This window comes from Teleopsis dalmanni, chromosome 1 (genome assembly GCF_002237135.1).
Source record: "Teleopsis dalmanni isolate 2A chromosome 1, ASM223713v2, whole genome shotgun sequence".
NCBI classification, from domain to species: Eukaryota; Metazoa; Arthropoda; class Insecta; order Diptera; family Diopsidae; genus Teleopsis; species Teleopsis dalmanni.
The window spans coordinates 213,611,843-213,624,154 of record NC_051846.1 but is presented as its reverse complement, the minus strand read 5'-3'; the positions used below and the strand labels follow the sequence as shown (position 1 = coordinate 213,624,154).

Here is a 12,312-nt window from a genome sequence, read left to right as displayed (position 1 = left end):
TTTTCAAATTTTCTTTGGATTTTTCTTTTTAAAATTGTATCATCAAACCACACCACAATTTCGGATAGAATAAAGTATTGACATTTTATATAAATGTTAGCTAGAATAGCTGAACTAGCTAAAAATCTAATGTAAATTCTGCAAAGTTCAACTACTTGTCCCCATATTGGAATCCTAAAGTTCGATTAACTCGCATCTAAAAAAAATTGTTGAAGTATTTAAATAACTGTTCTAACGCTTTTAAGTGGGTCTTTGTTGGCGTACGGGTTCAACAACACACGCACAACTTGGCCACTGGCAATTTACTTGAAAATCATTCAACACCAGATGCTGTTAACTATAACAAAATTAGTTTTGAATTTTGAATATACAGCATTCTTATAGGTTTTTTGATATATTTATTTTTACACATTTCGTATGGTCAGTGAACTTGTTGATTTTGTTCTTGTGCAAAACAGTATTTAAATTTATATGTAGTTATATTATAAAAAAGAAAACATTCATAATCACATATGGTGTTTATTTCAAATGATATCAAAAGACATGCAAATGGATAACATCCAAAGAAGAGAAGCAGATTGTCAAGACAATGATTGGTGCGATCACTGTTACGAAGTAAACAAAATAAGAATCTAAGAAGAATCTTCCCGCTTTGAGTAAGCTTAGAACTTTTGCATAAAAACGAATGATGTGCTCTTGATGTTTACAGTTCTACTGACATTCCCATTCAGTTATCAAGGAACACGAGAAAACTCTGAAGACGATAATAACTTCTATACATTAGAGGAGCTGTGTAATAGCAATATTTTTATTGTTACATCCAAAGCAGCAATATGTTTAGAATAATCGCAATACTGTTGGTCAGTGTGGTCTTCACTACAGCAGGTTAGATATATGACAATTGGAATTAATTAGTTTTATAATTGATCACATTTTATTTATACAGAACCTCGGGTTCAGCAAAGTCGCGGTCTTGCATTGAATCATCACTCAGCAAACGCAAATAATCCCTATTTATTTTTAAGTGTTCCCCGTGGTCGATCCAGTGCTGTCGTTCATGGTTTTGAAATTTTAGATGCAGATGCTAGTAAATTGATCAGAACCAAAAGTAATGACGACATTGATGAAAACTTGGAAAATGAAGATGACGATGATGAAGGTGATTACGATATCAGTCACAGGAGTAATGAACAGGAAAATGATGACGAAGAAGAGGAAGAACAATTAAATTATGCTGACAAAGAAAATTTTCCAAACCTAAAATCAATACTGAAAAATGTGAAGTCGACTCAGATGGCTGTTGCTAAAGAACACGCAGGAGCTATTATGGTTCCAGATGGAGTCATTGAAATTGAAGGACAAAGTGTTATAGATGAAAAAACTGGACAAGAGGCATTATTAGTACCTCGTTCTGCACTTAATGCTATACCAGATGGAAGTGTGGTAGCCCTTATAGAAACCAGTTCGCTTGATGAACCAGTTGAAGAAGAAAGAGCTAACCGAGTTTACGTTCGCCGCCGGCGAAAAGGCGCAAGGAAAAATATCCGCCGTGGGTTCAACAAGCGCAGGCGAAATGGAAACAAAAACCGAAGGCTTTCAGCAAAACGAAAAAATGTGCGAGTTATTCGTACGGGTGGAAAAAACAGAAGGCGACGCGTAAATAACAGCATTCGCCCAATTAGAATACAAGGCTAAACGTAAATTGAAATGACTTTACAAAATAATTAAAATGAAAAAACTTTTTTTGTGGGATGACCATATTTTAGAAATAAATGTGATAATGAATTCTTATTTTAATATTTTGCTGGTTTTATTTGTCTCAAAACAATTTCAAAACATTTTTTAACTTATAAGTATTATAAGCACAAGCAACTTAATTTATTTTATTTCCCTGCTCTTTCACTATATATATATAGATATATATATATATTGATTAGAGAAATCTTATAAATACCTTTTCCCAAAAGTTTATTCCAATAGCCAATAGTGAAACATTAGTCAAACATTAAGTTTCGCCACAATACAAATGCCTCGAATATTAGTTAAAATACTCAAAACTTTCTTTTTTGAGAGATTTAAGAATATTTATTTAGCAAACTAGCTACATTGATGTAACTGATTATTGGTGGCGATATAAGAGCTAAGTCAATCGATGTTTGCTTCGCATTAGGTTTTTGTTACCACACTTGGGTTGAGGTTGTCCTATTTGCGCTTCATCAAAAGTCCGAAAAATGAGAATTTTTTGTTCGATTTTAAGGCTGTGGACATTGCTGATATTTGTATCAATTGTCTTTTGCGGTATGTTTAGTGAAAAAATTGTGATATTACTCACAAATTAATTGAATATATTAACTAAACTTGTCACCATTTAAAATAAATTGTTTTGTATAGATAACTAATAAAATATATTTAGATAATGAAATTGAAACAGAAATCAAACGCTTCGAGCATGAGAAACAAACATCAGAAGATTCTGCATTAAATGTTGCAATAACACACAAAAATGATCAGATTTTAGATGAGAAAACGCTTACAGACGACATTATTGCAGTTAAACCAGATGAGAATAGAGAATCTAAAGATCAGAATGTGAATGATATAACGCTTTTCATAAAATCTGACGAACTCATTCAAGATTCACGCATGGTAGGAAATAATTACTTTTCAAAATTACATTATTTGTTCTTTTTTAATTAATTAACTTTAACTAATTCAGCAACGCTTGGCAAGATCTCTTCAAGACTTTCATAATACAAAATATCTAACAGAAGGAGCTAATTTAAGAAAATCTAATTCATTGAATGATAGTAATGATAGTGATGATAGTGATGATGTTCCAGACACACTTCGTGAAGGGAGAGCTGTCCGACGACGCAAGCGTATACGACGCCGTAATACAAAAAACAAAGTAAAACGAACTCGTCGCAATAAGCATGTTGCAAACCGTAAAAAAACTACAAAACAAAATAGTTCCAACAAAAAGTTTCTTAAACGTAAGAAGTCAAAAAAAGTAAAGTCTAGTAGAAATAAAAATAAAACAGGAAAACGGCGGCGCCCCAACATTAAAACTGGAGCAAAACGTAATCAAAAGCGATATTATAGCAATCAAAAGTTAAACAAACCGAATCATAACAAAAAGAGACAATTACGAAGGACACAACAAAGAAGAAAACTAAACATGAACACAAAATCCGATATAACAAATTTCAATGAACCCAGAAAGGAAGAGGTTATCAATGAGCCTAACGATTCTTTACCTGTTGCTGCATAATTGTAAATATACTTGTAAGGTTATTTTTAAATTTTTGTTTTTAAATTATTTATATTAAATTTTAAATTTGAGTAAAATAAAAATAATTATGCTTTGTTTTATTTATGATTTATTTCCCTATATATTCCAAACATATAATATATTTCAGGGCTTAAGCTACGGGAATTATCCTTACGTCATCTCTCTCCCCTGATTACTGGAATGAAGTTTGAAGTTTCCTCAGTAAAATATAAAACCAATGCAGTTATAAGTTTGACAACAAAACATAGTTCAAAGTTTCTAGTTGTTGTTGTTGTTGTTTTTGTTATTGTTGTTGTGATTTGAGTTACTGCTGTTGTACACTTTTACTCTTTCGTGGCAGGGGCTTATGCCTGCCCCACACTATAAACTTTAACTATACTAAAATCACTATCATTTATTCATTTCTAACTGATGACGGACCGTAGATAAGCATATCTTCCTGTGCGTCCTGAGGTGGACTTAAGGTTTGTTAGGGCGGGGTTGGGCAACGTATCAACTTTTGTGAATAATTTTAGGGCTCTGTCCTTCATATATTTTTTCACTGAGTCGATTCTTAGATCTCTATGTATGTCTGTTGTTCTAATATACCAAGGAATCATAATTAGTCTTCTTAAAGCCATATTTTATGCTATTTTTAATTGCTTTATGGCAGTATTTGAGGCTTTGCTCTAAGTTACACATCCGTACAGTAGTGCGGGCCTAATTATTTGAGCATATAATAACTTTCTATTTTTGCGGTTGAAGCGATTATTATTAAACAACGGCTTCAGGAGATATGGAATTATAGAGCAACTATTCCGTTTGCATTTTATGTGTTTATACCAATTAAGCAGTTTGTCAAAAGTGACCCCTAGATATTTTATGCTTTCCTCCCACCGTATCTCCGTGCCACCGACGCTCACTCCTGGAGGATGCTGCCTTTTCTTTCGTGTTATAAATATAGCCTTGAGAAATATAGCCTACACCATGAGGTCTATATTTCTATGTAAGGTGTTACTTACATTTATGGGATCCCGGTCAGAGTAGATCAAGCAAGTGTCATCTATGTAAATCGCCATTGACACGGGGCGTAAGGTGGAGATGTCTGCCGTATATATATTAAACAATGTGGGTAACAATGGCGACCCTTGAGGTACACCTGCTTCTAATGTTCCTGCGGACGAAAGAGTGCTGTTAATTTTAGTTCGGAAGGACCTCTCTTGCAGGAAGCTACCGATGATTTTAATCAGCCCGCTAGGTGTGGGCCATTCCACACCAGCATTTGTCATTTGCGCTTCGCAAAACCTGAAGAAAAAAATATCTCCACTCCAATCTCACAAGTCAGCTCCAAAGTACTGCCATCAATATCTTATGCCGATGCTGTGAAGAAAGGAAGTACAACCCAGCAACTTCAGTCCAATTCTCACTTGCTGGCCTCCCACATAGAGAACCTTTTAGATAATATGCAAAGTTTTTAGTGTTTTCATGTAAAAGTTGATTTGACTAGCTTTTTTTAATGTAGATTAAAAACAACTATTAATTAGTAATATTGTAGTAGTCATTTGTTTTATAATCCTTTCAAAATTTTATAAATATATTGAAGTATATTGATATTACAATACTTTGAATTTTTAGTTATCATTTTTTATAAACTATAAACTTAAACGTGCATTCGATACACTTCTCCATACCACCATCTGGTATGCATTAGAGTGTAAAGGCATACCGAGTAAATTAATAAATTTAGTAAAAGGCTTGTACTCTGACGCGCACTGCTCAGTACTTCACGAAGGGCGTCTCAGCGGGCAAATTCAAATTAAGTCTGGCGTCCGACAAGGTTGCATTCTTTCACCTATACTATTTAATATAGTCTTAGATGTGGTTATGTCGGAAGCTATGAGCACAAATCATGGCATCTCATTCGGCCTTCATATCAAACTTACTGACCTCGATTACGCTGATGACATCTGTTTACTAACACATAACTTTTCCCAGATGCAAATATCGTTAAACATCACAAAGCGTGCACTGGCAGCTGGTCTGTCAATCAATATCAACAAAACCAAGTCTATGCGTCTCAATTCAAACTGCTCAACGAAGTTTCAAATAGATGACTCCTACATCGAAGATGTACAAAGTTTCTGCTATCTGGGAAGCTACATTTCGAACAACGGCGGCAGTCGGGAAGACATACAGCACAGGCTATCGAAAGCGAAGCAAGCGTTTGGAACCCTTAACAAAATCTGGCGTTCATCCAATATCACACAACGCACTAAGATACACCTGTACAATGCAAACGTAAAATCAACTTTACTATATGGTAGTGAGAGTTGGAACCTAACGGCAAGAGACGCACAACAGCTACAAGCCTTTGTCAATCGCTGTCTACGACGCATCCTTCATGTATTCTGGCCAGCAACCATAACCAATAATGAGCTCGGGTTTAGAACGAATCAGCCTCTTATAACTGATGAAATAATGATGCGCAAATACAAATGGCTTGGCCATACGTTAAGAAAACCCGCTGATGATATCGCAAGAAATGTCTTAGATTTCAACCCTCAAGGCAGTAGAAGACCAGGGCGTCCGCGCAACACTTGGAAACGACAAACTGAAGCCGAATTAAGAAATGCTGGAAAGAGCTGGAGTGAAACAAAACGTCTTGCATTAGATAGAGTTCAATGGAAACTATTTGTTACGGCCCTCTGTTCCACCTAGGAATAAAAGGATTAAATAAAAATAAATAATAAACTTAAAGAAAATATTTTGCAAATAAATCCTTTAAGTTCTATAAAATTTTTAATTACGACCGATTTCGTTTCATTTCAAATATTTGCTTAATTAATTTAAATTACTTTTAGTTTTAGTTAGTTCTTAACATACAATTAGTATTTTTCTAAGAGTATATATATTTTCTAGCTAGTTGTTTTTCTCGGTTATAAATCAAAGTTTTGCCATCAAATCTTTTAACATTTTTTTCATCTTGTTGCTTACTCTACCTTAACCACTAACTTAGCCTAACCTATAACTATTTACAATATTTACAGGTACGCTTATTTAACATTAACCACTACCTTAATCTAACTTAGCCTAACCTACAGTTATTATTTACAATATTTACAGGCAGAGTAGCACCTAATGCTGCCTTATCTATATCTATCTATCTATATCTATCACTGCATCCGAGCAACACGATTCCACACGAGTCAGAAGGCGATGCACCACCCCAGCATGACACTCCACCAACGATCTCGCTCACCTGTGTACAGCTCTCCTAATGTGTAGTGTAAGTGACCAGTTCTCAAACACAGTGAATCCATTACCTCATTGTTTTGTCAGAACACTCAATGTCAGGCATAGGTCCTACCAAGAAAAATTCTCTGTATATTATATATTTGCTGGCTGCTGCTCTGGCTGATCAACATTTCACGTACACGGATCGTGTTGATCTGCACACGACCGCAGTCGACGACGACAATGCAACGAATGAATAATGAAAAGTAAGACCGATCTAATTGAAGCTTTGAGCGTATTTATATTCGCGTCGAATACTTCAACACAGCGAGCTGCTTAATTTGCTGTTATATGAGGGTTGTCTTTTAATTCTTTCGCCAAACAATGAAACCAAATTGGTTGATCAGTGAAAATGGAGTTATGGTTTTTCAAACATTTTTTCAACATTTTTGCATTTGGGTAAACTAATTTCCGAAATAGTTTCGCCACTCTGAACTTGATATTTCTAAAACCAGGGTTTGGAATGTCTTAACGGCTTGATGTCCTATCAATCCGATGTTTTAAATGCTCAAGAACTTATTTCTTTGAACTAATGTGTGGAAGCTCGCATTGTCGTGGTGAAGGATAATCTTCTTTGGTGGTTGATTTTCCTCAATTCCCCGAAGACTTTCGGCAAACAAATGGGAATACCGGTTTTTCTGAAAAACAAACAAAGACCCAAACAGTAGATTGCTGTTTTGTTTCAGGCTCATGGACGTAAATCCATGATTCCTTAATTGTCACGAAAACAAGTGCCTTTTTTAAGCAGTTTGGAAATTATGGGGAGTTCAACGAGAATAAATCTTTCTAACAGCTAAATGTATATGTAAAATAGAATATATGCGAGAATACAAGAACAAATCTTTCTGAAAGTTAAATGTAGATGTAAAATTGAATATAGGCTGATCTCACTAATGCTCAATGCCGTCTCTATCTTCCAGTATGTAACATGCCTATTCATCTCAATCTTTTCTCGTACTGCATTCATGTTTTCTGGTACAACAGCCGTTCTTGGACGTCTTTCACGGAATTCATCGTGTAGAAAACGATTACAACACTCAAACTCATTGCATCAGCGTTTTACAGTCACTGGATGTGGGGTTTCTATCACCAAATGTCGAACTAATTTGATCGATGCATTCTTTTTTTCTGATTAATCCGCGTCGAAAATTGTGAAAAATCATCGCACGAACATTTTCATTATTTAAATTTAAGATTAGAAAGGATATAAGAAGCATTCATGTGGCCATCCGGAGCACACAGTCGCACATTCTTGATGACTGCCCATGGTGCGATTTATGACACACATATTATGACTTTTGATGCGATATCTTTGTTAAGCATACTAGATCTCTAAGTAATTATTTTGAACTTAAAATTTTTGGTTTTTTAATAATTATATGCTCCCATACAAAAATTTAATAAAGTTGATTAAGTTAAAGCGTTTTGATTTAAAGTTCTTCATCATACACTTAGTTAAGGCATTATTAACGGTAGTTAGATAAATTTCGTTGTGAAATTAATTAAAAAAGTATAATTCAGTATCAGGATATTAGATATCAAAGTGTTATTAACTAAGTCTTATATATTTTATAATTATTTTTAAATATATTTGTCAATTTATTAATTTATATATTTTAATCTACATACCATTATTATTTTTCATATCCTTACACATCTAATTAGATTTTTTCGAACTTTAACCAGTTCTTATACAACATTTTGAACAATATTTAACTTCAACTGTTATTTATTACAATATTAACTGTTCATCTCTGAAAATAATAATCAATCAAAAATTTTTGTAAATCGTTTTTCTAAATTTAACGAAACAAAGAATATGAACCACAGAATTTAGTATTCGCAACTTTGTAACCAGAGGCTATATTTAAAATAGCAAGTTAATCACTGAAGAAAACCTCAGACCATGGCTGAGTTTTAATCAATTAATTTTACATTTATATATCTGCAGTTTTGTTATATTATTTTAGTGAAAAAAATTAGTAAGTATATTTGTATTAGTAATCTCAGCGTGGAACTTTGACATGCCCTCAGGTATTTACTAATTATTTGGTAGAAAGTTTTCACATATTTAGGCAAATAGTAAAAACATTTCTGGTATATAAAATGGAATAGAACCATTCTTAATTCAGTACGGTTTAAACAGTCATTCTTCAAGTAGGATATGAAAGACTAAGACAATATGAATAACATACATCTAAGTCTTGTGTTGGTAGTTATTTTGTCAATTTCAGTGTATCCTATAGGTAAGTTATTGTACAAAGAATTTGTGAACAGATATTTTTATTTTACGAAATGAAATTTTTTAATTGATTAGTCGGCAAGGACGTTCGACAGCAAAATGAATCATTTAAATTATTTAATAAACAACATCGATCAGTTGGACAACAAGAGGATGTTGTTCCACAAGGACGCATTACTAGCGCGGTGCTGAATAATTTGCTTGCGCTTAAAACCACTTCAACTACTACAACAACTGCTGCACCAACGACGACTACTGTAACTCCTACAACTCCAACTACAACTACTACATCACCAACCACAAGCCCAACAACGCCGACTGCTACTGCTACCCCCCCTGCTACTACTCCCCCTGCTACTCCACCTGCCACAACAGGATCTAGAGCTTACACGCCAGATGAATTCGATTTAGATGGTAATAGCAGCGATGACGAAGATGACATTGAAGACGATAATGATTATTTGAGCACTTTGAGCTACACTACTCCACAAGATGAAAGCGATCCTGAGAAAAACATTAATGATGATGAAATAAGTGATAGTAGCACAGCAAATAGTGATGAAGATGAAAATGATGATGATAATTATGATGAAGGACGTGCTGCTCGCGCTCGTCCAAATGATTTTCAGCGTTATATTAGACGGCAGCAACGCATTGAACGCCAACGGCGCCAACGTCAACAAAAATTAAATAGACATCGTCAGCAACAAAGAAAGCAATTAGAAGCACGAAAACGAGCAGAAAATGAAAGACGAAGGAACCAACAAGTAAGATTATCAAATAGAAATAGAATCCGCAGGCAAAATGAAAGAAACCGTTTGAATAAAAGACTTCGTACCCAAAAACAAAATAGATATAGGAATCAACAAAAACGACTTAGAACAATGCAACGCCGAAGACAAAAACAACGCTTAAACAGGATACGTCAAAAACAACGTAACTGGCGAAGACGTCAATCTCAGAGACAAAGAAGACGTACTCAAGCAAACAATCGCAGACGTTTGAGAAACCTGAGAAACCGAAGAGGACGTAATAAGCGTGTTGTAAGAATAAATGTTTAAATATTATACGGATTCTAAATTCTATTACAAAAACTATACATTTGTAAAACCGAAAATTAAATGAAGTAAATAAATAACATGATTTTGATATATATAATCTGATAAGCTAATTTTTTAAGTATTCAGGGAAATCAAAATAATTTGTATCTATAGTTTTATTTCTGTTATTTTAATTTCCTCGATGATAACAAGACAGATAGGTAAACATGCATCAAAATACTACGCTTAATATTTATAACCTTAATACTGCAGGCAGGTATGCAGATGTCCTCCCCACATGAACAATCTGACATCCATCTTATTATTCCATTTTGTCACAAACTAAATACAACTAATTCAAAGCCAATCTTTTGATTTGACTTTGATTTGTTTTCAATCTTTCATTCATTCTCTTTTTAGAATAATGATATGTAAAACATATTAGGATAATATAAAAACTTAGATTTAGGACTTTGACATTAACATAGACAAACGGAAAAAAATATTCGCGGTAATTTAACTTGGTTTCTACTAATTTTAATTCAACTAAGTAACTTTTTTCTTTTTAGTATAAAATTGTTTACCTATTTATTTGGTAAAAATATACATATTTTTCAAATTGAAATTCTTTTCATATTTCAAAAATATAAAGGATAAATAGAAGATTCTCCATGAAAATCGTTTTTCAATTGGTCCCTCACCACTCACATATGTTATTAAATTTTGTGTTTAGAAAACTATGCAAACTAACCGAATCAAAGGTTCAGCAAATATTTACAGTATATTTTGATGTAATTATAAATCTTCATATAGTAAAATATATAAAACAGGCTGCATACATTTTAATACAAAATTTATTGACTTCATTATCAACGATTTTGCTTTTCGATGCTGCTTTTACAGAATTCATTGTAGTTCGAAAGCTTTAAAACGTGTTTGTGTCAAGTTTTTGATAACAAAGTTATTGTTATTGGCGCTTTAAAAAAATTTAACTGGTAACCTTTGCAGATAGGTCAAATTAGTTCATTTGTGGCTCGAAAAGTTCTTTCTTAGATTCCATTATTGGCAGCAAAATTTATGTAAATTTTTAATATATGCCAAGTTCATAAATTGTAAGTTTAGTATTAAGACAGATATTTAGAATAGTGAAATTATGCATATTAAATACATTAGATAGTTATATAAAAGAAGCGAATTTTTTTAGAAAACCAGTTGATTCCAGGCTTCTGTAGCTTGGAGTAGTTTTTCCTTGTAAACATAGAATTAAAAAAGTATACCTATACTGAAAAAAGATGAAAACACTACACTTTTATCTAGCCTTGCTAGTTTGTATTTCATTTACTCTTCTACAAGGAAGTAAGTTTTGATTCGAATGTTCTTAGTTTATTTATATAGAATGGATATGAAATTTTGACTCTTTTTTATCGTTCAAAGATGCAAAAAACATATATGATGATAATCGTTCATACAAACTGTTTGAAAAAGAACATCAATCTGTTGGACGTTTTGAAAATATCGGTGCTCAAGGTCGTGTAACCAGTGGAGTTCTAAATTCTCTGTTGGCATTAAAAGGTACCACAACTACCACTACAGCTGCTCCAACAACAACCACAGTAACTACCGGTCCAACAGGAACAACAACAACAACACCAACTACTACCACCACTAACACATCTCCCACGACAACTGCTCCAACCACAACTGCTCCAACAACAACTTCTCCTACTACTTCTCCAACAGCAACTTCTCCAACAACAGCAGCTCCTACAACTGGAAGTCCAACAGCACCTACAGCATTTTTCCGTACATCCTTAAATTTTGATACAAATACTTTAGATAATGATATTTTTGATGATAACACCATCGCCGAAATCGATGATGATGACGATACTGATGATGCCAGCGATGATATTGTATTACAAAATGAAAACAATGACCTTGATAATGACGATGATAGCGAGGATTCAGAAGAAGATACTAATCTATACTTATTGAATGAAGATGAAGACATTGGTCGAGCTGCAAGAACTCGTCCCTCACAATTTCAGCGTTACATTCAAGCTCAACGCCGTCTTGAATCACTTCGGCGCCAACATCAACAACAAATACGGCAACGAAATCAACAACGCAGAAACCAAGAAATAAGAAGACGTGAGCAAAATTTAAAAAATCGTAGAATAGCAAATCAAAATAGAATACGTCGTGTGAACAACAAAAATCGTGAAAGAAACGTAAGGCGCAATCGTCAGCAGATAAGATATAGAAATCAACAAAAACGTCGCCAACAACGTTACCGACGAAAGCAATTACAACGTCTAAGAAGGATGCGTCAAAGGCAACAAATGAGACACCGTAGACAACAAAGAAGACAAAGATTAAGAACCCAAGCCAACAACCGAAGGCGACTCAGGCGCATTCGAAATAGTGGACGTTCAAAACGTATTATAAGAATGAACGTATTATAA

At 33.8% G+C, this 12,312-nt stretch overlaps 1 protein-coding gene across 1 annotated transcript; it reads left to right on the top strand.

The window, feature by feature from the left end:
- Positions 1-8,747: 8,747 nt before the first annotated feature.
- LOC119667233 (putative uncharacterized protein DDB_G0289963) lies at positions 8,748-12,312 on the top strand. Its single transcript, XM_038076524.1, has 3 exons — positions 8,748-8,811; positions 8,883-9,836; positions 11,282-12,312. The coding sequence occupies exons 1-3, from the start codon at positions 8,748-8,750 to the stop codon at positions 12,310-12,312; spliced, it is 2,049 nt and encodes a 682-aa protein (XP_037932452.1).

Bases quoted from the DNA above. Each gene is read 5' to 3' on its own strand.
- LOC119667233 (XM_038076524.1), top strand. From the start codon at position 8,748: ATGAATAACATACATCTAAGTCTTGTGTTGGTAGTTATTTTGTCAATT. The intron at 8,812-8,882 runs GTAAGTTATTGT...TTAATTGATTAG, and splicing joins AATTTCAGTGTATCCTATAG to TCGGCAAGGACGTTCGACAG. The intron at 9,837-11,281 runs GTAATAAGCGTG...TATCGTTCAAAG, and splicing joins CCTGAGAAACCGAAGAGGAC to ATGCAAAAAACATATATGAT.